We start from the raw sequence: 23,542 nt of genomic DNA on the forward strand, positions 1-23,542 counted from the left end.
CAGAAGGAGATACAGAAGACTGCTTTAGTGTAGAGCAGGGCTTCTCAAACTTTTTCTACCTGCAGTGCCTTTTTCCCTCTCTGGAACAGTTTAATACAGATTTTTTTTTGAAAAACCTTTGTCAGGACAGCTATAGCGAAAAGTTTGAGAACCCCTGGTATAGAGCATAGTTTTCCAAACTTTTTGTTCCACACATCACTTCCTTCTTCAGAAATTTTTTCTTCTTATAGACCCCAACTCATGCCAACCTATAGAATCTTATACTAAACTCAAAGCTTCTACCCCCCCCCCCACACCAGGTAATTCCCTCGCCCCCCCTAAGGGGTGATATTGCCCTGATATTTATGATATTTTGGAAACACTGATTTAGAGTGTCTTTCTGAATCGGCACTGTAAAATTCAACGATTTTACAAGTGTTCTCGTTTCCACGTAAAACTTGCCACCCGAGACATTTGTCCCCCCCAATTCCGGCCATATACCAGGTGTCCAATCCAATGTTTCGAATATATAGCTAGCCTATTGTCTAAGTTTTGACAATGGGCTAAATTTTTTTTTTTTTTTGGGGGGGGGGGAACGTTTATCTTCCCTCAGGGCTCCCACTCAAAAAATGAGAAAAAGTAGGAAAACGCAGGACTAAAAAGTAGGATGGGGGAGGGTAACCCCCTTAGACAACATAATCATAGTATAATGGAAAAAAATCCCTAAAAAAATTTTTTAAATAATTAAGAAAATTTTTTTTAAATTTTGAATCAACTTTTTTTCCCCTAGCACTATTTCAGTCAAGCCAAAACAAAATGACAAGTGACTTGGTTACAAAACCAATTTTTGGCCAAAACAGTGCACTAGCGACCACAGATAATTCTTTGCTGTCTCTCTCCTCATATATATTACATTCTTTTTTGGAGTCTTCCAAAGTGACGAGCTTGTCAACTCTCTTCGACAAGGCACAGCAAATTTTGAAGACATACATTTTTTAAGAATGATGCACCTTCGAGACCACTTTCGAAAGCACAATGCAAAATGTGTAAATTACAAGATCCGATGTAAATAAGGCAAGGTGAACCAGATAGTTTTACTGCGTTGTTCATCATTTTTTAAATTTTTGTTTTATTCCCATTTTACTGTTCAATGCCAGTGTAATCATTTTTGACAAATGAAGCACTTCCATTTCTAGCTCTTTGCTGAGCCTTGTAAATATTGTTTATGCTTGTTCATGCCTTAAAAATACAGAAGACAACTGAATGCTATTGGGTAGCATCAGAATCACCAAACCTAGAATAGGCTTATGTATCCAACTGCTTTGAAATGCAAACTGTTGTTTCACTTATTTGCAATTTGCACCATAATTTTGAATGATGAAAGTTACTGTCCAAGACCATAAATACAAAATTATTTTTCCATCCAGACAGAAGTTTTTAATCACTACTATATTTGTTGAACCCTCAAACTAAGCAAATGAAAAATTAATCAATCAAATGGTCCACTTACCCCCCCCCCCCAAATTACCTTAAAAATGATACAATTTCTGCTTTGGCAGAATCATTAATTGCATTCTCCGACATTTGTAATATTTGGCAATATATCAATAGTTTTCTGCTCAATTAAAATCAATTACACAAATTTTGTCAATAGGATTTGGTAAAAAAGTAGGAAAAGTAGGACAAAACCGAGAAAGTAGGACAAAACCGAGAAAGTAGGACAAAACCCAGTAAGTAGGACAAAAGTAAGACATTTTACCAAAAAGTAGGAAAAGTAGGACGAGTGGGAGCCCTGTCTTCCCTAAATTTCTTTAATTTTCAAAAGGAGACAAAAATGAGAAATTTTGAATCATTATCCCCATATTCCCACGTCCCCCTCAGAGAATAAACTTTTACATCATAAATTTAGCAAAAACAAATTTACTCAGGCGAGGAAGGGATCAGGCATAGGACCCGGCCTCGGAGGCCCCGTAACAGGATGTAGGGGATCTGAGATTGGTATCGATGTTTCCTATCGTATCATTTTTATTTCTCGAAACTTACTGAGCTACACGCGCATGCCGTATTGAATAACAAACAGTCAAAAGAAGAATTTTGTAGAAGGGAGAAAAAGAGCAGATGGAGTGTTAATATGATAACAGCTGTCAAAATAGCCACGCACGTATTTTGAACGCGTGCCAAAAAATGAAAGCCGCTGCCTGCATGATCGTGCAAGTCTAGTCTTCCTGTTGTGGTTTGAGGTTTTTGTCCCCGATTACTGCAAACAAAATATCGCTTCCGGGTATATTTCTTCCGTTTGTGACAACAAATATATGTGAAGATGTCATTGGGGGTTCCTTATTCTCGCGGAACCCTTGATATAGTTATGAGGCTGTGGATGATATTGAAGTTTCCATGATAATGAGGCTGTTCTATGGAACAAATTTTTGGATATTCATCCAAAAACGGTGTCTCCCTACTGCCATCTCAACAGCATCATAGCCCCAGAGCAAAGTTAAAGATGCACCACCTCTTAATTTACATATTTATTAACGCAAATCATTGTCCCAAATCTTACCGTGGAAACCTCTTTGCAAATGAGATCTTAAAATCTACGAATCTATGAGATCTTGAATCGACTTTAAAAAATGTAATGCTACTGTTTCTATGTTGCTCAATCATCAAAGTGGTCTGATTTTTTTTGCAAGACTTTCTCGTTAAAATTAAAAAAAAAAAAAAAAAAGAAGCTTTGTGGGTATCAGTAACAGGAAAGTTTTCCGGTTTCCGGGATTTTGAAGTGTTCCGTGACGTTTGATCATGCGGAACCCCAAAAAAAGCTGTCACGGAACACCAGTTGGAAAACCACGCTGTAAATACACCCGTTATCCCGCGGAATTGGATACATCGAAGCATCATCATGTCCTCAGTCATTTTACTGAATTAGAAAAAATACGCTCTTGTGTAGGTACCCCCGTTACACGGTCGATATCAGTTTCAAGTCTGTGCACTTAGTTCTATTTGATCTGAGAAGAAGAGGGGGGAGGGGAACCGTTATAAGAAGACGCGGACCGGTGCGAAAATAATTTCCGGGCCTCTTAGCCTAGATTCTGTGGGAAAGAGGAATCGACATCCGAAAAAAAAAAATCCTTACATTATTACAAAATAAATAGGAATGCTGAAAAATATCTATACAGAAAAAAAAAACAAAAAAAAAACACAATTAAATGTAACTCAACAGAAAGAAATTGATGAAAGAAATAATACCGAAACCAATTAATAAGGACCTAATGAAAGAAATTGTCCGAAACCTAATGAAAATTCGAGATCGATGAATCGAAAATAAGAAAAATAATTGACAGAGACAATTCCAAAACCTATGAAAAATCATAGAAAAAGGGAAGCAATTCCAAAATTGATAAAAAATCGAATTCCAGATATGATGAAAATTCTGAATTTATTAAAGAAATAATTCCAGACTCATTTAATTCTGCATAAAAATGCATAAAATTCCAGGATTATTTGTTCCTAGATTTTAAAAAAAAAAATGCAGATTCACAGAATAGATGAAAATTTAGGATTCCAGAATGGATGAAAATTCAGGATTTATGAAACGTTTTATTCCAGAAATGAGGAGAATCTCGGAATTTATGAAAGAAATTATTATTACCGTAAGTGCGGGGCACCGCTAAACTCTGATCCCGATGCGACCACACATATCGCACCCTCCCTCCAAGGGCGGCTCGGCTAATACGTACAGTGGCATCTTGACAGATGGGTTAACGTAGCCCCCCGAGATCGAACGTTTAAATTTTCAAACAATTGAAAATTTTTCATTAATTCCATAATCATTTTTCTTCTCACCAATTCTGAAATTACATTAAATGATTCCAAAAATTATTCCTTTTTTGAAGGAACGTGTTTTTCATAATTTCTGTGGATTCTGTAACCACAAGTATGCCTCTTTCTGCATTCATAGTTTGGAATCTTTGGTCATGATCGACTTGAATAAATCAAACAGCATGAGGGAACACTCATAACTGACTGAGAATGCTGGTTGGAAACACATTTTTATTTCTATAATTATTAAGAATATCCAAACTAAAACAGACAAAATTCTAACACCAATTTCAACCACATTTAAGTGTAATGAAAGGAATACCACTCTCTGAATCCAATGCGTAAGCTCACGTAACCACGCCTCCGATGATCAAATTCTCTATGGAGAAAGAAAAAGGGAATCAATCCGAATTCCCAGGGGGAAAAAAAACCCGAATTCAATGGAATACGAAATGAACAACTCACCACAGTTATAGGGCCACCGGGTGTTTGAAAATTTGACTTTCCCACACTCTCCATTTTCGACACTGACCAGCAGCCAAAGCTCAGAATTGCAGTAAAATGACGATAGCAGACGAATTATATTTAAAATCCCTCGCACAGGAAAAGAGAGAGAGAGAGAAGTGTGTGCGTTTTTTACGTCACGAGCTCGTTTTCGGCCGACAGAGGGCAACCCAAACAAGCATGCGAGTAGGAGGAAAAAAAGATCTTTCTTCTCGGCAAGTTCGAACTTGCCGCTAACTTTACAGCCTACGTTATTGCCAGTATAACGGAGAGGAGTGTTGAGTCAGATCATTATCACAAACCGAGTGGGGAGGTAAATCTGTTTTGAATAGAATGGCAGTTTCAATTTCGAAACCCACTATCGCAAAAAAAATAATGGGAGAAAATTCAGTCACGTATGGACAAGTTCTTTCTGTTCGATCGTTGAAGCGGAACGCACAAACAATACGGTCCTCAGCTATTAAATGCGCTTGAGATAATTTCAACGGAGAGGTGGGCGGTTTGCTAATTTGGCTTTATTCCATCTCTGATGAGAAAGAAAATAATGGTCCGAAATTAGATTTCTTTCTTCTAAAATTTAAATTCGAAAACACAACGACGACTAAAAACTTCGGCGGAAAACGACCAGCGGAGATACCGATCGATTACTAATCAGTAGAGCCCGGATTATATGCATTTGCATATTGTGGCCCTTTTTAGCATTAATACATATAAATGCATAAAATCAAAGAATTTTCAGTATAAATGCATATTTTTGAAGGTTCGTTTAAGCCCATTCAATTTCCTTCATAATTTTTCAAATAAATGTTGTTCCTAATATTTTCATAACATCAGTTTTTTCCCGCAGATGAAATTAAGTGAATTAATACATATTTATAAATTTTGCATTATATATATTTTACGAATATTAATCGTTTTATTGTAAGGCTATTTCTAGAGATATGCCAAAGTTTTTTTAGAAATAGTGTCGAAATTCTTTTGCTACTGGTATTTTCGTTATTCAGCAGGTACAACAAACTGAAAATTAAAAAATAATAAATATGCAGAATAAAAAATATGTAGAAGTTTTCTCCTCTTTTACATTAGAAGTTTTCTGACCTCTTTTCTAAGTGCATATGCTGTGTATATATATATATACAGTCAAACCTCGTTAGTGCGTCACCCGGTTAACACGTCACTCCGCTTACCGGATCACTTTTTGGAAGTCCCAATTATCTTCAGGCAGGAATTGGCACAGCTATGGCTTACTCCGTTTAACGAGTCACTCCGCTTATCAAGTCATATTTTTGCTCTCCCAAGAGTGACTCATTAACGAGGTTTGACTGCATATATATGAGGGGATATTTTTCCGTAAACGAATACACATGATTCAAGAAATAGAAAAGATGCATTTTAAAAACGCGGTTTTTTTTTGCATGGTGATTTTTTAATGCATATTTCGGAATTTTTGACTTTTTCAAGATTTTTAGTACAAAGTCTGGAGTGTTTAATGCATATTTTGGGATTTCAAGCGCACATTTTGGTATTTTAATTATGTTTTGTATTTTAAGTGCATATTTGCATATTTTTAGAGCATATTTTGCCACTTTTTTAGTGCCTATAATCCGGGCTCTACTAATCAGAGAATATACCCCGACGACAAGGGCCGCAACTAGATGCTTGGTCAGCCAGGGCACGCACGCATTTTGGTGCCCCCATAATGTCGAAGGAGAGGTTAAAGAGTGAAATTTTCGCCCCCTCTAGTCCGGCGCCCGGGGCACCAGACCCTCCTGCACATCCGCCCCCCAGCTGCGGCACTGCCCGACGATATATAATACCAGAAGTTACGCGACAGGTGGGTCCATAGACTAAATATATACAGTATATATATATATATATTAGTAGTAGTATTACTATATGGGTTGGGCCAGACGATACGCGCGTAAATCGGGCTGCAATTTTGCATATCGATTAATTAGGACCAATTAATTCCGAAAACACCACATGTATATTCGAAAAAATTTGCAACAAAAACTGCCACAGGTTTTCCTACAAGAATAAAAAAACTATCAACATTTTTGAATCACTCCGAAACATATGCAAATAGGCGTCACGTGTCCATCGGGTGTTTGTCTCGCTGGACAAATACCAAGTATCAGATCGCTATGGTGACTAAAAAATTGACAATTGACATTGGTGCCTAAAATTTTATTTGTGTGGTTAATAAATTGCGGGATGAGAGTAGGACAAAATGTTTGGAATTTATAGCAGCAAATCTGCCAACATGAAAGGGGGTCAGTATACCCTGAAAACGTCAAAAGAAGCACTATTTTGGACGTTTTTCTTCAGATGAAAATTTTTTCCATCTGACAAAATAAGAAGAGAGATGGTACAATAAATTTCATACCTTTCGGGCTGTTATGCCGTGTTCCAGGCTTCTTTGAAGCACGCGTTTCGTCCACCATCATAGTGGACAAAACGTCTGCTTCAAATAAGAACACGGCATAACAGCCCGAAAGGTATGAAGTTTATTATAAACTCCGGCTGTGAAAACCTGCCATCTCTTTTCAGTGATGGTACACTTCAAGACAATTATAACTATGAAAACCCAGGGCCACAATGCATAGGCGTAATCAGAATTTTCTCAGGGGGGAAGGGTTTCCAATTTTTTTCTTCTCAATGAGGGTTTTTGACGTTTTTTCCTGCAAAACAACACTATAATCTTGGTTTGAGTGGGGGGTTAGAATCCCCCCCCCACCCCCCGCGTACGCCAATGCCACAATGTACTTATTCAATCGGGAAAAACAGCACAGTAACGAAACACAAACGTGGTTACTTCAAAAAGAACGAAATTAAAAATTCGTGAGTTTGGGTCATGAATGAAGAAGAGCTGCTTCGCGGAGATTTTGTTACACAAGTTATTGAATGATGAAGGATTGTCGTACCGTTAGTACGTTTACTTCTAATGCATTAGCTGCGACTTTGTCATATTATACAGTACTACTTAGATCAAAGCCGCCCTTAGGAGTATGCGACAGGTGCGGTCACACCGGCCACCGCGCTTCGTGAGGCCCGGCTCTCACAGTAAATTATTGGAGGCTTTCACGAATTCTTAAATTATTTGCTGCATCAATTCCGAATTTTCATAAATTCTCGAATTTTGTTTTTAAACTAATTCTTGAATTATTTCTTTCATCGATTCTTGAAAATTACTTCTTTCATCGATTCTTGAATTATTTTTTTCATCGATTCTTGAATTATTTCTATCATTAACACTGAATTTTCATCGACTCTGGAACTATTGTTCAAATATTTAATTAATACTACCATTGGCTTTTAATTTTCATGAATTTTAGAATTTTTTTCTCCCATTAATTCCAAATTTTTATCAATTTTGGGGAATTATTTCTTTCAATATTTAAGAAACTTCAATGGTGCTGGAATTATTTATTTCAATTATTTTTAAATCATCAATCCCAAAATTTCCATAAGCGGCGGGAGCATTATTTCTCTCATTAGTTTGAAATTTCTTTCAGCGCTGAATTGGTTTTTTTTTTATTAATTTATATTAATTTTGTAATTTATATTTAATTGGGTGTTCAAAATTTTTTTTGTAGGGATATTGCTCCACATTTCCTATAAATTCTGAAATAATAAATGCCGATCCTTCCCGAAAAATATTTAAAATTGGGGGGGGGTACTAAACATTTTTGGTGCCCCGAAATATTTCAGATGTACCTGGCCCCGCGTCTGAGAAGGTCGGCCCACACTTAGATAACTCACGAAATGTATTAGTAATCTCCCACGTCCTACCGCATTTGCAGGAGAATGAGAAGAATCTATTTTTTTAATAAGCCTGGAGGAATCCCCTCGCAGGCCCGTCATTTGAGGGGGGGGCGCAGGGAGGGGCCATTCCCCCCCGGCTTTTGAAAATACACTAAAAAGGGTATATATATATATATATATATACACAAATATATATATACATACATTGAGTACACGTACTTTGCCCCCCCCCCCCGGGAAAAGTTGAAATGACGGCCCTGTCCCCTCGTTCATTATTAGCATAAGTGGGAAGGCGGAGCCGGACATTCACCCCCTCCCGTTCACTATACACACTCTGTGATCTGCTCTCGACATCGAAAAGCCTATATCCGCTTACGTGTCAGAGTTGTGATTGTTTCGTATTCTTGTTGGTGCTGCTATATGTCTTCCATATTCCACCATGACTCAAATCCTCTCTTTGGATGGCAGCGTTTTCTTGAGTGTACATCGCGGATCCTGGAACGATGCGACAAGCTGTTGACATTGGTGATCGCCTATTCGGTGCATTGAATTATATATGTTTAAACTGTTCTGGGGAGCCGCGGATCCACGTTGCGAAAGGGCAAGAGAACCACCGGTGAAAAAAAGGTTCGAGAACCACTACACTATGGTGAAAGAGCGGGGTGGGGGCAGGAGGTGGAGTCTTGGTTGATGTTTCCATATCTAAAATTTTGCTTTTACCAAAAAAGACTGCCGGAAAGGGTTGGAGCAGTTAAGAAATATCTCTGGGTAGGAGATCGAAGAATACAAAACCTTACATCGAGTTCAACAATGATCACGAATCGTGATCAATGTACCAAATTCACTCAGAAACCTGAAATTCACCGAGTAACCGACATCAACAAGACCAGCCAGAGTTCAATGTACAACTTCAAGGACACCCCCCCCCCCCACTTTTTTTTTACTCCGATAGCTATATTCAACAGTGAGAGTGAAAATACGATTACTCGAGCAGAACTGCAAGTCGGAACATGTTTACATTGCCTTGTATATATATTTATTCATCTCATCGCGTATAATGATAACAACACCAACGGGTTTCTTCATCCTTCCCTCCCAACTCATATCATTAACACACGCGAACGACAGCAGCCAAACAAGACACATTGCCAGACATAAAGCCAGACACAGTCCCCCCCCCCTCCCCCCAAGCATCGGCTTTGTTTTCAGCCACTCGTGACGTAACTTGTTACATAAACTTGAAGGAAAAAATAAATGCCTTAGAATGAAACTCCTTTCTTTAGTATTTCCCAATGAATATATTTCATTGAATTTCGATATACAGTATCGAATATATGGGCTACGGTAAATGTGATGAATCGGTTATTGCGCATACTTACCCATCGTCTTGGTAAGTTTGATAAATTTATCATTTTTACCGGCAATTGTGCATAATAACCAAGTGCATTGGTAAATTAGATAAATACATGAAATTTATCGCTTTTATATGTGATTATGCGTAATACCCAAGTGTAATTGGTGAATTTGATTCCAAATGAGTTTCGTATGTGTGATGAATACATAGTCGGACCCGATATAATGATACATATATGAATTATCATGTATAGTACAGTAAATTTTTTTGTTCCACCTGTTTTTTTTTTTTTTTTGTTCCGCAAAAAAGAGGTTCTACTGTATATCATATAGCAGGGTTTAAGCTGGATAAAAAATTTCTTTTGCAAGAATGTCGAAAATGGGAAAAAAAAAGCTTTAGCAAAATGCTAAAATGCTAATGATTGACGGATGAACGTCTACTCGTTTCGTACCTTCTGTGCGCATTTTTGCTAAAGTGGCTACTTCTTTCTTTCGCATTTTGCGAAAAATTCAACCGTTGCTTCAAACCTGTCATATAGAGCGATTTACCATGTTTAGCAACGACGCCACGCTTGGGTACTATGCATAACTGCATGTATTTGTGATTAATTTAGGAAAATTTATCAAACTTACCGAAATGCTAGGCGATTATGCATAATAACCAGATTTATCACATTTACCGTAACATATGTATGGCTACAGATACATAAATTTCGAAAGTAAAAAAAATCAAAATCAGAAATTTTGCATTAATTTTGAGGGAAAATTCTCTATTCGCTAAAACGGACAAAACTAACGACACATTTTTTTTTTTAAGTTTAATTATGAGGCTCAGTATTAAGTACTTAAGTTAAAATCTATTTCAGCAGTCTTCAATATTCTCTTCCTTTAGCCTTTGTCTTCTGTCAGTAATATAACGGCGTTTTAGATACTAAAATCTATCTCAGAATCCAGCATTAGCGGAAATGCTATTAGTTACGAAAACTTTCCATTTTTTTTGTTGGTACACTAAAATATTTCTGGGATTTAGATCGATTTAAGAAAAGAAACTCATTTAGCTCAATTTCAAAAAAATAATTGATTTATTTCTTTAATTAGTTAGGTAAATTAATTTTTTTAGTTGTTTCTTGAAGTTATTAATAGATAGTAGCTTTGATGAGAGGTAGTAAAACAGCTTACCATGGACACTTTAAAACTGATGAATTTGGTGGGGAATATAGCGCTTCCCACGGCCTTAGAAAGGGTTAACGGGTAGATTCGGTGTCCGCTAGAGTACAGAACACCCGGGGCACAGACCCACCCGCACTTTCCCCCAAGTTGTGACCCTGTCAAAGGAAGCTCTTCATTGACCAGTGAAAGTACAGTAAAACCCCTGCTAACGAACACATCTCAGATGCGGTCACCCTTCATTTGCGGCCAAATAACTTACCCCTGTATAGTAAAAGCACGCATTTCAAACACCTGACACGGTCACCTATCTTTTACGGACGAAACTTTTTGTCCCACCGGTGTCCCCAACAGTGAGGTTTCACTGTAATTATATGATTGTATCCATAGATGTTCAACCCGTGGCGCGTCGAACAAACAAAAAGTAAAACCCCTCTTGCGGACACCAGCTGGACAAAAAAAGTTCCTCCACAAAAGAAAGGTGACCATTAATCAAGAGTTTAAATGCATTCTATTATACAAGGGGAAGTTATTATTGGCCGTAAAAGAAGGGTGACCGTTACGAGCGATTTTACTGTATATAAATATATATTGGAGATAAGCTTTTCAATAATACATTTTGGGTTTAAGAGATGATGCAAATGTTGTTGGCTTCAGATGAATCATTTTCTGTGCGCTGAAAGGGTTCATTTGTTCGGCTGGATGTCGTGTAAAATAAAAAAAATTATTTGAATTAATCTGTTATCGTCTTCAGCATTACGCTGAGCTCTTCATCGATTTCGCCATTCTCATTTGTCTGGATTTTTGTCTTTTCGCAAAAACGACTTTGGCGCTCGTGAGAAAATTTTGTCTACAAACTTACTGCACAAAACGTGCTAGAAGGAATAGTTTGATGTAGAGCTCCTAGAAAAACCTCAATAAAGCACAATAGGCGCCTAAGCTTGACCCTTCCAAATTGCCGATTCCAACTCAGGTGAGAAAATCAAATGAACTTGCATTTCGCGAGCGAAAACTAAAAATAATTCAGATCAGGAAAATTTCGTCCTTTTTCCCCTTTAAATAGTGGGGATATTTATTAGGGATATTTCGCAAAAAAAAAGAGCAAAAATCAAATTTATACACGAAAATTGGCGAATCTCGCATTTATCGCATCTAAATCGGAAATACGAAAATTACGTATCCGTACGTATGACGTTACCTTCAAGCACTTGAGAAAATGTTGCGAAAAAATTCGAATTTTTACGACCTTTGATGATGCTATTTATGCGCCCCATTGGAAAATGTAGGCACAGTATAACACAACTTTTATTCTACGTCTCGGATTTTACGTCGACCGTAAAAAAAATATATATATACTGTCGGAATTCTACTGGAACAAGTACAAACCCATCACTTTTTCGTCTTTTCTCCAAAAAAATATTATCTTTCCCTCGGGACGTCTTATCCTATGGGGATAAGATATAGATCCTTTTCTAGGAACATGCTAAGAGGCCTATACAACCAGTGAGGGGGGCCCAACTCCTCGAGGTTCGAGTATCGCATATTTTTTCTCTGCGCGGTGTGCATGCAGGATCATGTTGAAAACTCAGGAATTTCAAGCATTTCCGGCAGTTACGAATGGTCGAGAAAAAAAAAAGAGATGCGGTACAAATAGCACGGGAATATTGCATTAAGTACAATGTTAAGATATCCAAAAAAATCGGATGCCGAATTTATATTTCTAAAAGTAAAAAAAACAAAAAAAAAACCATTATTTTCGATTTCTTTTCGAAATTTACAGATGGCTCTATGCGAAACTGTCTTACACCCCTCAGAGAACTTAGTAGCTACTAAATTTTCGATTTTTTTTTATTTTTAATTTATTAGCATTTTAATTTATCGGAAATTAAAAATCCACCACTTCGAATGCGTTGTACTATAGTTTTGAAATTTTTACCAGAGATGGAAACCACTTAGATGGAGAAAAAGGATCACAAAATCAAAAAGAACACTTTGCTTCAGGTTTTAAAAAGGGGCTCATCATAACAAATCAACCGAAAAAATTGAAAGTCAATCACATGTCCGACTCGGATTTTCTCTGTACACGTACAGATGCTGTTTGAGGTATGAAAATACCCAAATTTTCAACGACCTGCTCCGCTTATTTTTGGAGCAACATGAATTTAAATTTTGTGGCAAAAACAAAACCATTGAAAAAAACCGAATTTTTTTTTCTTTTTTCATCAAAATTTAAATTCATGTAGCTCCACAAATACGCGGAGCAGGTCGTTGAAAAATTGGGTATTTTCATACCTCTAAAGCACCTGTACGTGTACCGAATTTAAAATAAATCTTTGTCGGACATGCAACAGACTTTCAATTTTTCAGGTCGATTTGTTGCAATGTTTATTTACAAAATTTGGCACTCCTTTGTGTAGTTTATCTCAATACAACTGAAAGAGAAACTTGATGGCCAGAAAGACTCTCTGTCCAGTTATTCGTTGATGGTCAGAAAATGAAACAACAAAAATTATCAGAATTGAAAAAACAATTAAATGAACTTATTCTAGCCTACTCTTTTTCAGAAATTTAAGGGGTCTCATACTTTCTAACATGGTGAAAAACTATGCTCTAATAGCAATATCACTAAAAGTATTATTTAACCATCGATTTATTCCACATTTAGTACACATGTTCTTGATTGTATGTGCTATCCTATGCTGGTATAAAGTTTTGCATATCTTAGATACTTATTTTTTTCTAAATCTTCAAAACAATGCATTAAAAACAGCTTGCACGCATGATAAAATACCATGACATCAATATAATTGAATAAAAATCAATTAAAAATAAAGGAAACTGTTCAATTCATGAAATGAAGCAAAAGGTTGAGATTTCATTGACTCAATCTCATTTAAAATTCAATTTTAAATAAGATTGATCTGATGAAATATCAATCTTCATTTCAGGAATTTAACAGTTTCCTTTATTTTTAATCAATTTTTATTCAATCATATTGATGTCGTGGTATTTTATCATGCGCGCAAGCTATTTTTAATGCATTGTTTTGAAAATTTACAATAAAATTAAGTATCTAAGATATGCAAAACTTTATACCAGCATAGGATAGCACATACAATCGAGAACATGTGTACCAAATGTGGAATAAATCGATGGTTAAATAGTATTTTTAATGATATTTTTATTAGAGCAGTTTTTCCACCACGTTAAAAGGTATGAGACCTTTATTAAAAATGTAGACCTAAACATAAAAGTTCACCCGATACGGCTGATTCAAGCCTAATGACAATTTCAATTTTTGGAATGGATAGGAAAGCTTCTTGAAAAAAATGCCATGTAAATTGAAAGTGCTGGACAAAAATAGCAATATTTGGCAATAATCTAGCCAAAACTTTTGACTTTTATAAATGAGTCATTTTCATGAAATTGGCCTAAATTGTGTCTACAGCAGTTTACAATAAATATATTGGGCACAGAACTTTTTTTTTTCATCATGGTTTATTTATAATCCTGTTTCTGACATGTCACTACTCTACTGATAATTTTTTATTAATTGATTTTTAAAATCTGCTTAAAAAAATTTTTCATTTCAAAAGGAAAGGTGTTTCTCTTGGCTTTCCCCCCCCCCCCAGCCCATTTTTCCATCTTGAAACAAAAATACATTGTTTTTAATAATATAGGCCTATATATAAAAAGATCGGTTTTCTTTCATATTTCATCTTTTCTTTTTTTTATAATTTTAAATATTTTTTGTTCACAGTCACATGAAAAATTTCCCCAGCTTCTTTTTTTCCATTTGTGACATTGAAATCAACAGTTGCCACCTATCAAATTTTGTGTTGAAAAGGTTAAGAACAATGCCAGACCAGACAAGGCCCGGGCTTTGCCCCTTCCAGGATATTAACCCTTTACCCATGTAGGTGTTGGGCCATAAAACACATCCCACACCAGTAATCAAACCTGCTCCTCCTGGGTGAGAGCCAGGTATCCTAACCACTAGACCATGTGAGATACATAGCCATCACTGAAACTATATATATATATATTCTGAGTAATGCATGATTGAAAATTGCTTTTATATTTCCGAAAAGCACATGCTTTCAACATGAATAGTTCTTTCATCAGTGTTACAAAACATGTAAAAATGTCTTTCTTCTAACATATATTAGGCAATCAAAAGGAAAGTTTGAAAGTTAGGGAAAGAGAACAAAAAAAAAAAAAAAAGATAAAAGATTTATTGATTGCAACATCAGAGCTGCAGTAATGTTTCATCTGAAGACTTTGTTTTGAGAGTGGTGCTCTAGCAAAACAAAAACAAATTAGAAATCTGTTCTCCATGAAATCCGCAAAAAGAAGAGATAAAAATGCAATTGGCCAAAAACACTATTCACAGTATGAACACTTGTCCATTGTCCAGGTTGAAAATGAACAACCAAAATAATAGGTGGAACATGTTGAGTGTGTCAAGCATAAATATCAAATTAGTGCTGACTAAGCAAAATGCAACGTCAGATTTGCATATCTCTTAATATCATTAAACCAGGGTTGGTAAAAAACCGGTTTTTTTGGTTTAAACCAGGTTTTTTTGGTTTAAACCGGTTTTTTGTTTTAAATAGTATTAAAATTAAAAACAATGAAATTTCTGAAAAATCATTCAAACTTCTAATAATTAACTGAAATAAAATGGTAATTAATGTAATTAACACTATTCCCATACTAATTAATCGAAAAATATTTCTTACATTAATTATTTTACTTAATAATTTACTTAATTATTTTTTGCTTAACTCAATGGATTACTGCGTGTTTGAAAATTCTTTTAATGTTATTATTAATCATATAAATATATAAAGGTTTTTTCTCCAGTTACTTTCAGTATACTTAATTAGGAAGCTATTTCGCAAAAAGTAATAAAAATTAGGTGAATATAATGTCTTTAATGAAGCATAAATAATTCAGATTAATTAGCAATGATTTACGATATACAAGGTGATTATAACTAAGGTTCTGATTTCAAAACACTGTAAAAAAAAGAATGATTGTCAGGATGACTTGAAAATTGACATGAATATTCCTGAAAAAATTCAACTTTATTTGATAAGGGGGAAAAAATACTTAAAAATGTAAAATTAATAACATCATCCAACATGTGGGAAATTTGCACGCAGAATGGAAACGATAGCCAGTCATGGCAGAATGATAGCTTAATTATAGCATTTCACGATTTCATAATTCATGGAAATATCACAAAAAACGAAGTAATTGAACAAATAACTACAACTTACTTAAGAAATATTAAATATGTTGTCCACCGCGTGTTCTGGTTATGAGGTTGAAAGCACAAAAATTCTTGTTCAACAGCAGAATCGGAGTATGCCATGGTCATAATGTGGATGTGCTTGCAATTGCTTTATTAAACCAAACGCGTCCCCCCCCCCCATTAATATTCCTGAGGAACTTATAACATATAGGGAATGTGCTGGACCCCAAAGCAGAATATGCCGAAATGTGCGACATATGTCGCAGAACAACCAGTGCTGTTGCAGAACAATCTGGAAGAATTTTAAGAAAAGTGTAGAAAAGCGCTATTATGTATATGTGAATTTTTACCGCAGAACATTTTCAGTCAGCTGAGGGCTCGTTGCAGAACATCGCAAAACATTCTGCTTTGGGGGTGCTGGAGATTGCAATTCACCAAAGTTTGCAATCTGACCACTGTTCATAACATTTTGAGGTGCCCCCACAGCCAGAAGTTGCAAGGGTTAAGGTGCATCCTGTCAAAATGGGTCTTCAGCAGCTGCTTTGCTGGTATTGCAATGTGCATCTTGATAGAAGTTCTATCCACACACTGATGCTGTGGAAGTGCCGAAATGATGTGGTTGCACAAAATAGATTATACTGCTGGCCAAGTACAGCATCATCTACTTGCACATTTTGCACGTTTTTCTTTTGCGAAAGAAACTTCCATTGCTTCAGGAGTATCCATGCAAATTTTCAAGTCATTCCGATCAGTACTTATTGTATAGTTTTGGAATCAAAACTTAAATTATAATCACCCTGTATATAGCTGATTATTTTTCATAAATATGTTACTACTATACAGTAGAACCTTGATTAACTGGGCTTAACAGTGTGTGTGTGTGAAAGTATAAAAAAAACAACTATTGAATATTAAGACTGGGAGATATACAGTAGGAGATGTGCTACTTCTTATGGGAAAGAAAATGAAAATGTGAGGTAATGTAACTACTAGTACACTAGTCTTTGTCCTTTAAGGACAGCCGGTGTCTTTATTGGATTATAGGACCACCTGCCCCTAGCATGATGGTGTCACTACTGTAGCTGCTTCTTTGTGAAGAGAAAAAGAAACCCTGTGAGATAAAATACACCACTACATTTAGATGTGTGATGCACTCCTTATTCATGAATTTGCTTAAGATAGAGCATCAGAATGTAGCCAAAGGTTAAAAAATGTTGTAAGAATGAGAAATTTTGGCTTTTATATATAACTTTAAATGACTAAGATACTTCATATGAAAAATCTATATATATTCTGGCCACTTTTATGAGACTTTTTAAAAAAACCACTTATAAAATCTTATGTCATTTAAAGATATACCATCAAAATGTACCCCAAGGATATAAAATGTGGTAAAAATGAAACATTTTGGCTAATAATGAACCAATATGATATTTTTTAAGGAAAAAAATTATATTTAGGCAACTTTTATTTGGTTTTTTGAAAAAAACCAAAGTGGTTTTTTTAAAAAAACCACTTGGTTAAAACCAAGGTTTAAACCAAACAACCCTGCATTAAACCCAAATCAAATTTTTTCACAATGAATTCTAAACAAACCTCATTGCTGACTACAGTAAAACCTGTCTATAACGGTACTGTAGGGACTTAGGAAAAATATTGCTACAGACAGGCTATCATTGTAGTTTGAGCACATTTGTGCTACTTCCTATTGAATAGGAATTTCACTGGGATCAAAGAAAATATTGTTATATGCAAGTTTATCCTTATACCCAGTTTTCACTGTATATTTATCAACATGTAAAAAAGCCTCCCTAAGTATTGGAGACCAGAAATGGTAAACTATAAGAAACAAAAAAAAATTTTTTTTTTAATTTCGCCATCGAAACGTAGTAAATACTAAGGTTGTCAACGTGGGAAACGATGTGAGCGTCCAATTCACTCTAAGCGTGAAATACACAACTCTCATGCCTTAGTCTATCATCTATCGCTCCCAAGAACTGTCTTGTCAAAGCAAAGAGCAGGTACATATGAGTATTACCAGCTCACAAGCGATACCCCCAAGGAGCCAAAACCCACATTTTGAGAATCATTGATTTAACACTAGAACCGCAGAGTGGGTCAATTTGACCCAAATCAAACTTCGTATGTCATGTATGAGGAATGTCAAGTAGAGATAAATATTTTTTTTCCTTTGTAAACTTGAATACCTGGAATTCTGACGAGACTCAATAAAGGTTTTGGGGGAGTAAAAGTTTAACTCTAGAAAAAATGTGTAGTTGAAATTTCTGTAGGCAAACGATGTCACAGAAAAAGAATAAAATTCTGGCCTGGCCAAATACGTTTTGAATAGATTTCCAAATCTTGGGAAGTATCAGCGTCCAACGAATCTCTCTCTTTCAGAGCACATAGTGATATAACTCATCAAGCCATTTGAGAATGACAGAAATGCCTCAACTGACACCTTTTTTCATTACACTGAAGCTGACTCAAATGCAAAAAGCCAAAAAATACGAGCTTAGTAGAGACGGTGAGATGAAATCGAAGAGCAATATTATCTGATGCAATAAAGATAGTGAAACTACAGTTGTATAGAACAATGATGCCAAAATGACAGTTTATCAAGGAAAGAACGATATAAGTTTTTCATTACTCAGCACGTTTCATCTGGCAGTCGATATTGGCAGTAGTAGCCCCAAAAAGCTTCTACACACACACAGAAATTATTTCACACTACAATTCAGCAAAGTATAACGATCGTAGTTGTAGCGATCAAATGCCCAGAAAATATTCGGTGAAGGTGGCATCACAGATGTTTTCTACAACATCCTGGATCTCACTGTAAAACATTTCTGTATTTTGTAAAGAGCAGTATGAGCAGCTGGCCAGAACTATTTTTTGAAAGCAGTTCCCCTCAAATCTTATTGAAGAACTGCGTTCATCATACGTGTTGTCCTTGAGCAAAAGGAAACGTTCGTGCGCTCCTTATCATGTAACTGTTCGTGAGCGATCAAAAGAAAATAGTAATAAATAAAAATAAACGATCTGATGTGCCAGGTAACATAAAAATGTGGAAACAAAACTGTTAATTTTTGCATGGGATGTGCAACTTCAACATGCGATGAATGTGCAAGAATAATAAAAAAAAAAAAATTGCTCAACTGCTCATCATAAATTCCACTTATCAGTAAGAAATCAATACTTGTTTGACAGAATCATATTATAGATTTTCTCATATTCAATTTGACACGCTTATTTTACATCTTTGTCCTATTATAAGATTACTGAAAATTGTTTTTGGACTGAATATAGTAAATAATGTTTACTAAATCTTATTTTTACTGAATTACATCATTTTTTAGCTAATTTTGAAGCCCATAATATATTCATAAACAAATATAATTTTCCATTATGAATACACAATCAAACAACATTGAATAAGAGTAAGAAAAAACCCAGGAACCAAAAATAAATTCCTGTTTTTTTCGCTATGAAATACCGTTTTTTCACAGTTTGGGTCACTCAATTTGACCCAGTCCGCGGTTCTAGGTATACCGAAAGTGCAGCGGTTCTAGTGTTAAGCATTATACGATATAAGTATAATTACACACTGCTTACTGAATGCTGAGTTCTTTCCAATTCCATGTATGCTGGTACAGTTTCTTGATATGCTGGTACAGTTTCTTGATACGCTGGTACAGTTTCTTGATACGCTGGTACAGTTTCTTGATACGCTGGCACAAGATCTTGGTGCACTGCTAAAGGGTTTTGGTAAATGGATACATGTAGAGAAGGATCATTCTGCATTTCCATTGGTATCGGTCTGGTGAGTTAGAAACAAAACAAACATCTGAACACACAATATCAATAATAATAATGAGCAAAAAAAACTGACTAGGGCTAAGAGCAGGGGGTGCACAACCTTTCAAGTTCACGGTCCAGATATGCTACTACTAAACCCCACATGCATCTCCTCCATATATTCCTCTGCAGAACTTCTAATGAATGGATACAAGTTAGAATGTGTTTGCACGAACCAAACAGGAAGATTATTTTTGTGAAATGCTTATTATGTGTAGTGTTGCCACACATCTGCCATCAATTTTTCTAACTATGAGTGGAGTGCAATGATTGAATAATTGTACCATTGTAGGCCTGTTGCTGTCTGAGGTGTGACTTTTCAATGGAAATTGGCTCGAATTAGCATCTCGAAGTTGGGAACCACAGAAAGAAAACTTCCCCCAACCATCACTGTGGTGACGGTAGAGTTTGAACTCGGGTCCTTGTGATGAAAGTCTGTCACTATTACCACTTGACCACCACAGCAGCCCAGATATGCTTTATTTCTTCCAATCGTTGACCAGAAACTTGTAGACCTGTATAAGTAACCACATGACCCTTATTTTATAGAACATTAATGTGATTTTGGCTGTCAAAACTTATTTTTTAAATAAAATGTTCAGTTTTTCTCTTACTAGCTATAATACCCGGCGATGCCCGTGTTTTTTCCAATGAGGTTTTTTGGATCTCCCTCAATCTATCAATGATACACAGAGAGAGATATCATAGATATCCCCCTCTTTCTTTCTTGAGGGACATACAAACTGTGTCCAAGTTAACCAACATGGCGACTTCCTGTGGGGCTTATGAAAGAAACAAATCTAGATTTAAAGAAACATAGAAATAAGAACATAGAAATTAATAGTTTTCTATTTTAAGGGGTGCCAAAGTATTTCTATTTCTCCTTGCACCCCTTGAACTTCAAGATATCCATCTCTGCCCGTTTCTGCTTCCAAAAATGCTTAATTAAAGCTGTAAAATTCCTTCTATGTACTTTATCGGCCCATAATTAATTTTAAAACATCCTCGGCTAACAAAGATGGTTCATTGTAGGATCACATTCAGTAGTTGAAGGAAAGAAAGCTCGGCTTCTTTCTTAAAAAGGGGTCTTTGCATTCTCCTAAAGTCATCCTTCCACTTTTCAAGAGCTTAGTTCATTCTGGACAGGAGTACGGGGCCGTTCAAGTATTAGTTGATATGTATCTGACATAATACTTGAATGATCCCATCCCATAAAGTTTTGGAGACTGTATCTACATAGAGACATGGACTTTTTCGAAGGGGTGCAGAGAAGAGCCAAGCATGTTCTTGTTGGTACACTGGATTTGAGCTATGAAGAGAGGTAATTTCTGCCCATCATGTTATTTTTGCTTAAATGATTCGCATCTGTTCCTTTCATGGGCCCCCAAAATTCTGCAGCAGGGGCCCCTATAATCTGGGATCTTTGGCAAGAGACCCAGGCCAGACTTTTCAAAAGTCTCTGACAAGTAGCCTTTTGTTTATGTTTGGGCTCGTTTGCTGTGAATGTTCCTCACGAAAGCAAAGTCCTTGATTTTTTTGGAACAGGAGGCTATCACTACTTTGTTGTCATTAACATCCCTCTTACACTTTCTATGTAGAAACTTATCCATAAAAAATGTTATGAAAAAACTTGTAAAAACTTCTACTCATTCATTTCTGTGTTTCAATTCAGCAATTAAAACATTTTCGATAATGGCCTACCTGGAGGATTCAACTTGCAGATGTGTGGACAGCTAAACAAAGCAAACCTTCACAACAACTATCAACACCACAATGTTGCTTTACTAAGAAATACTCAGTTGCTTCACTTCATTTCAAATTCAGCTCAATATTCATTCTTTGGAGTAGAGATGGGACAAATTTTCAGCCGCTATTTGGTATCTGGCCTATTCGGCTGTTTTGCCGAATAATGCTTAGTAATTCAGCCAAATATCTGCGTAAATCTAAGCACAACAGACTAACTTTACAAAATCATTTTAATTAGAATTTTTTACATAAATTAACAATTTACTGATTATATTTTATTGTGCATACCTATGAGTTTCTGTGCAAGAGGTTACGTCAGGGTGAATTTCTCTAGAATAAGTAAAACATGAAACTGAAAACAGAATTCTACTGTAGTAATGTGGAAGTGAGCATGAATTACACAAGTTCACTAATTGAAAGATGTATCTAAACAAGAAATGTATTGAGCTACTGAAAGGAGCAAAGAACATCTAAAGCAGGAAAATAAATCGAAAATTTTATGATGCACATTAATACCTGAGAGTAAATAACAGTTTCTTTTAATCAGATGTAAAATTGTAAGAAGTGTTGAAAAATAAATTGATTCTGTAGGTTCAGTGATACTTTGGCTAACGAATGCCTTAGTTTACACATTTTCCTTCTAATGAATATTTTTTTCATGATTTTTCTGCTTTGGCTAACAAATAAAGATTCAGCTAGCGAACGTTTTCAATGATATGAATGCCAGCGTCGTGAGCTGGATTTTTGCACTAATCATCATCAGAATTACGATCACTAGGGCTGGATTAACACATATCCACCTTAATATTTTTTTCAGATGTACCTACACTTTTCTTTCTGAAATTCTGTGAACCATTTCATATAAAATGAAAGATTCAGCCGAAATAGAAAATGTATTGAAAAAAAAAAAGGTTGCCTTTGTTTTCAGAGCATGCATTCTTTCAGTGCAAGACTCAAGAACGCATCAAGCTGAACAATCTGAGAGCTTATCTTCTCTACCTGTGTCTATTAGACAAAGAAATAAGGTGTCCAGTTCACTAATGGATGGGGACACTTATGAACTCGATTGGGTTGTGTCAACACTAGCTTTACACTAGACTACAGATGGTGTTGGTTGTGTACATAATGTGAAGAAAATAAGATCTTCAGCATCTCTCATCTTCCTATAGATTGCCATTTATACAACTTTGAAGCTGTTCATTTTAGCCTTCAATCAGTTTTTGTCCTTTTTATAGCATTCCTTGGTGTTTTAGAAACTTATCTTTAAATTTCGGGCAGAACCTGAAACAAATCAAATTATTTTCCATAGAAACTTATGGGAAATCATGTTTCAGCTAACGAATGTGATCCTAGAATGAACCATCTTTGTTAGCCAAGGTATCACTGTAATATTAAAATGCAATATATCATCGTTAAATTTCATTGTCTCTCTCAGTATCATGGCAATAAAAATCTCTCAGCTACCAGTTTTTCAATATGTATTTAAATAATAAATTGCATAAATTAAAATTCAATATTATTTGAAATTACCAATAATTTTATTTTAGATTAAAAATGTCAATTTAATTTTTAATTGTGATGGATTTCAAAAAAATTGGTATTCAGCCAAAACATTAGCCATATATTCTGTCTTTTCAGCAAATTCGGCCAAATCATTATTCATCCCATCACTACTTTGGAGATGCAGCCTCTTTGTGGCGTTATTTTGTACTCGATAGGATAATAGCATCCAGAGAAATCTTCAATCGAAAACAATTTGGCAAAACTTTTGAAAAAAAAACTGATGTCTGTAGTTTTTTGTGATTCTATATTTTATGGTAGAAATCTGTAGAAACTATGAACATTCCCTAGTAGTTGGCATGCATGTACTTATAGTACCTTTGATGCCAAATTATGCCTCTCAAAACGCTACAGAAATCATACGCAACAAAAATTGTTTAGGCTCAAGGGCCCTCAAATTCATTAAAATAGCCCTTTAAATGCACCAAATGCACAGCATCACTATCGTATATGGTCAGTCACCCCCTGCATTGGTCGTTCATATGGTCTATCACTTGGTCACTCATACATTCACACACTTGGCCAGTCATATGG

General features: G+C 35.6%; 1 protein-coding gene across 4 annotated transcripts in view; it reads right to left on the reverse strand.

Moving 5' to 3' along the window:
• The window catches only part of LOC149078121 (cellular tumor antigen p53-like), a 50,177-nt gene that overhangs the window by 21,018 nt on the left and 5,617 nt on the right, over positions 1-23,542 (reverse strand). Inside the window, exons 3-4 of one of the 4 annotated variants that reach the window (XM_089241708.1) lie at positions 21,737-21,778; positions 19,460-19,664 (exon numbers count right to left, since the gene is read on the reverse strand). In XM_089241708.1, the coding sequence (XP_089097834.1) occupies positions 19,460-19,664; positions 21,737-21,778 (247 nt within the window). Of the gene's footprint in view, positions 1-4,260; positions 4,441-19,459; positions 19,665-21,736; positions 21,801-23,542 lie in introns of those variants that run through there. The other 3 variants (XM_089241710.1, XM_089241709.1, XM_089241711.1) reach the window with 3 other exon arrangements.

This window comes from Pholcus phalangioides, unplaced genomic scaffold (genome assembly GCF_987345545.1).
Source record: "Pholcus phalangioides strain wild (caught in Gottingen) unplaced genomic scaffold, Ppha-v1.0 ptg000014l_1, whole genome shotgun sequence".
NCBI classification, from domain to species: domain Eukaryota; kingdom Metazoa; phylum Arthropoda; class Arachnida; order Araneae; family Pholcidae; genus Pholcus; species Pholcus phalangioides.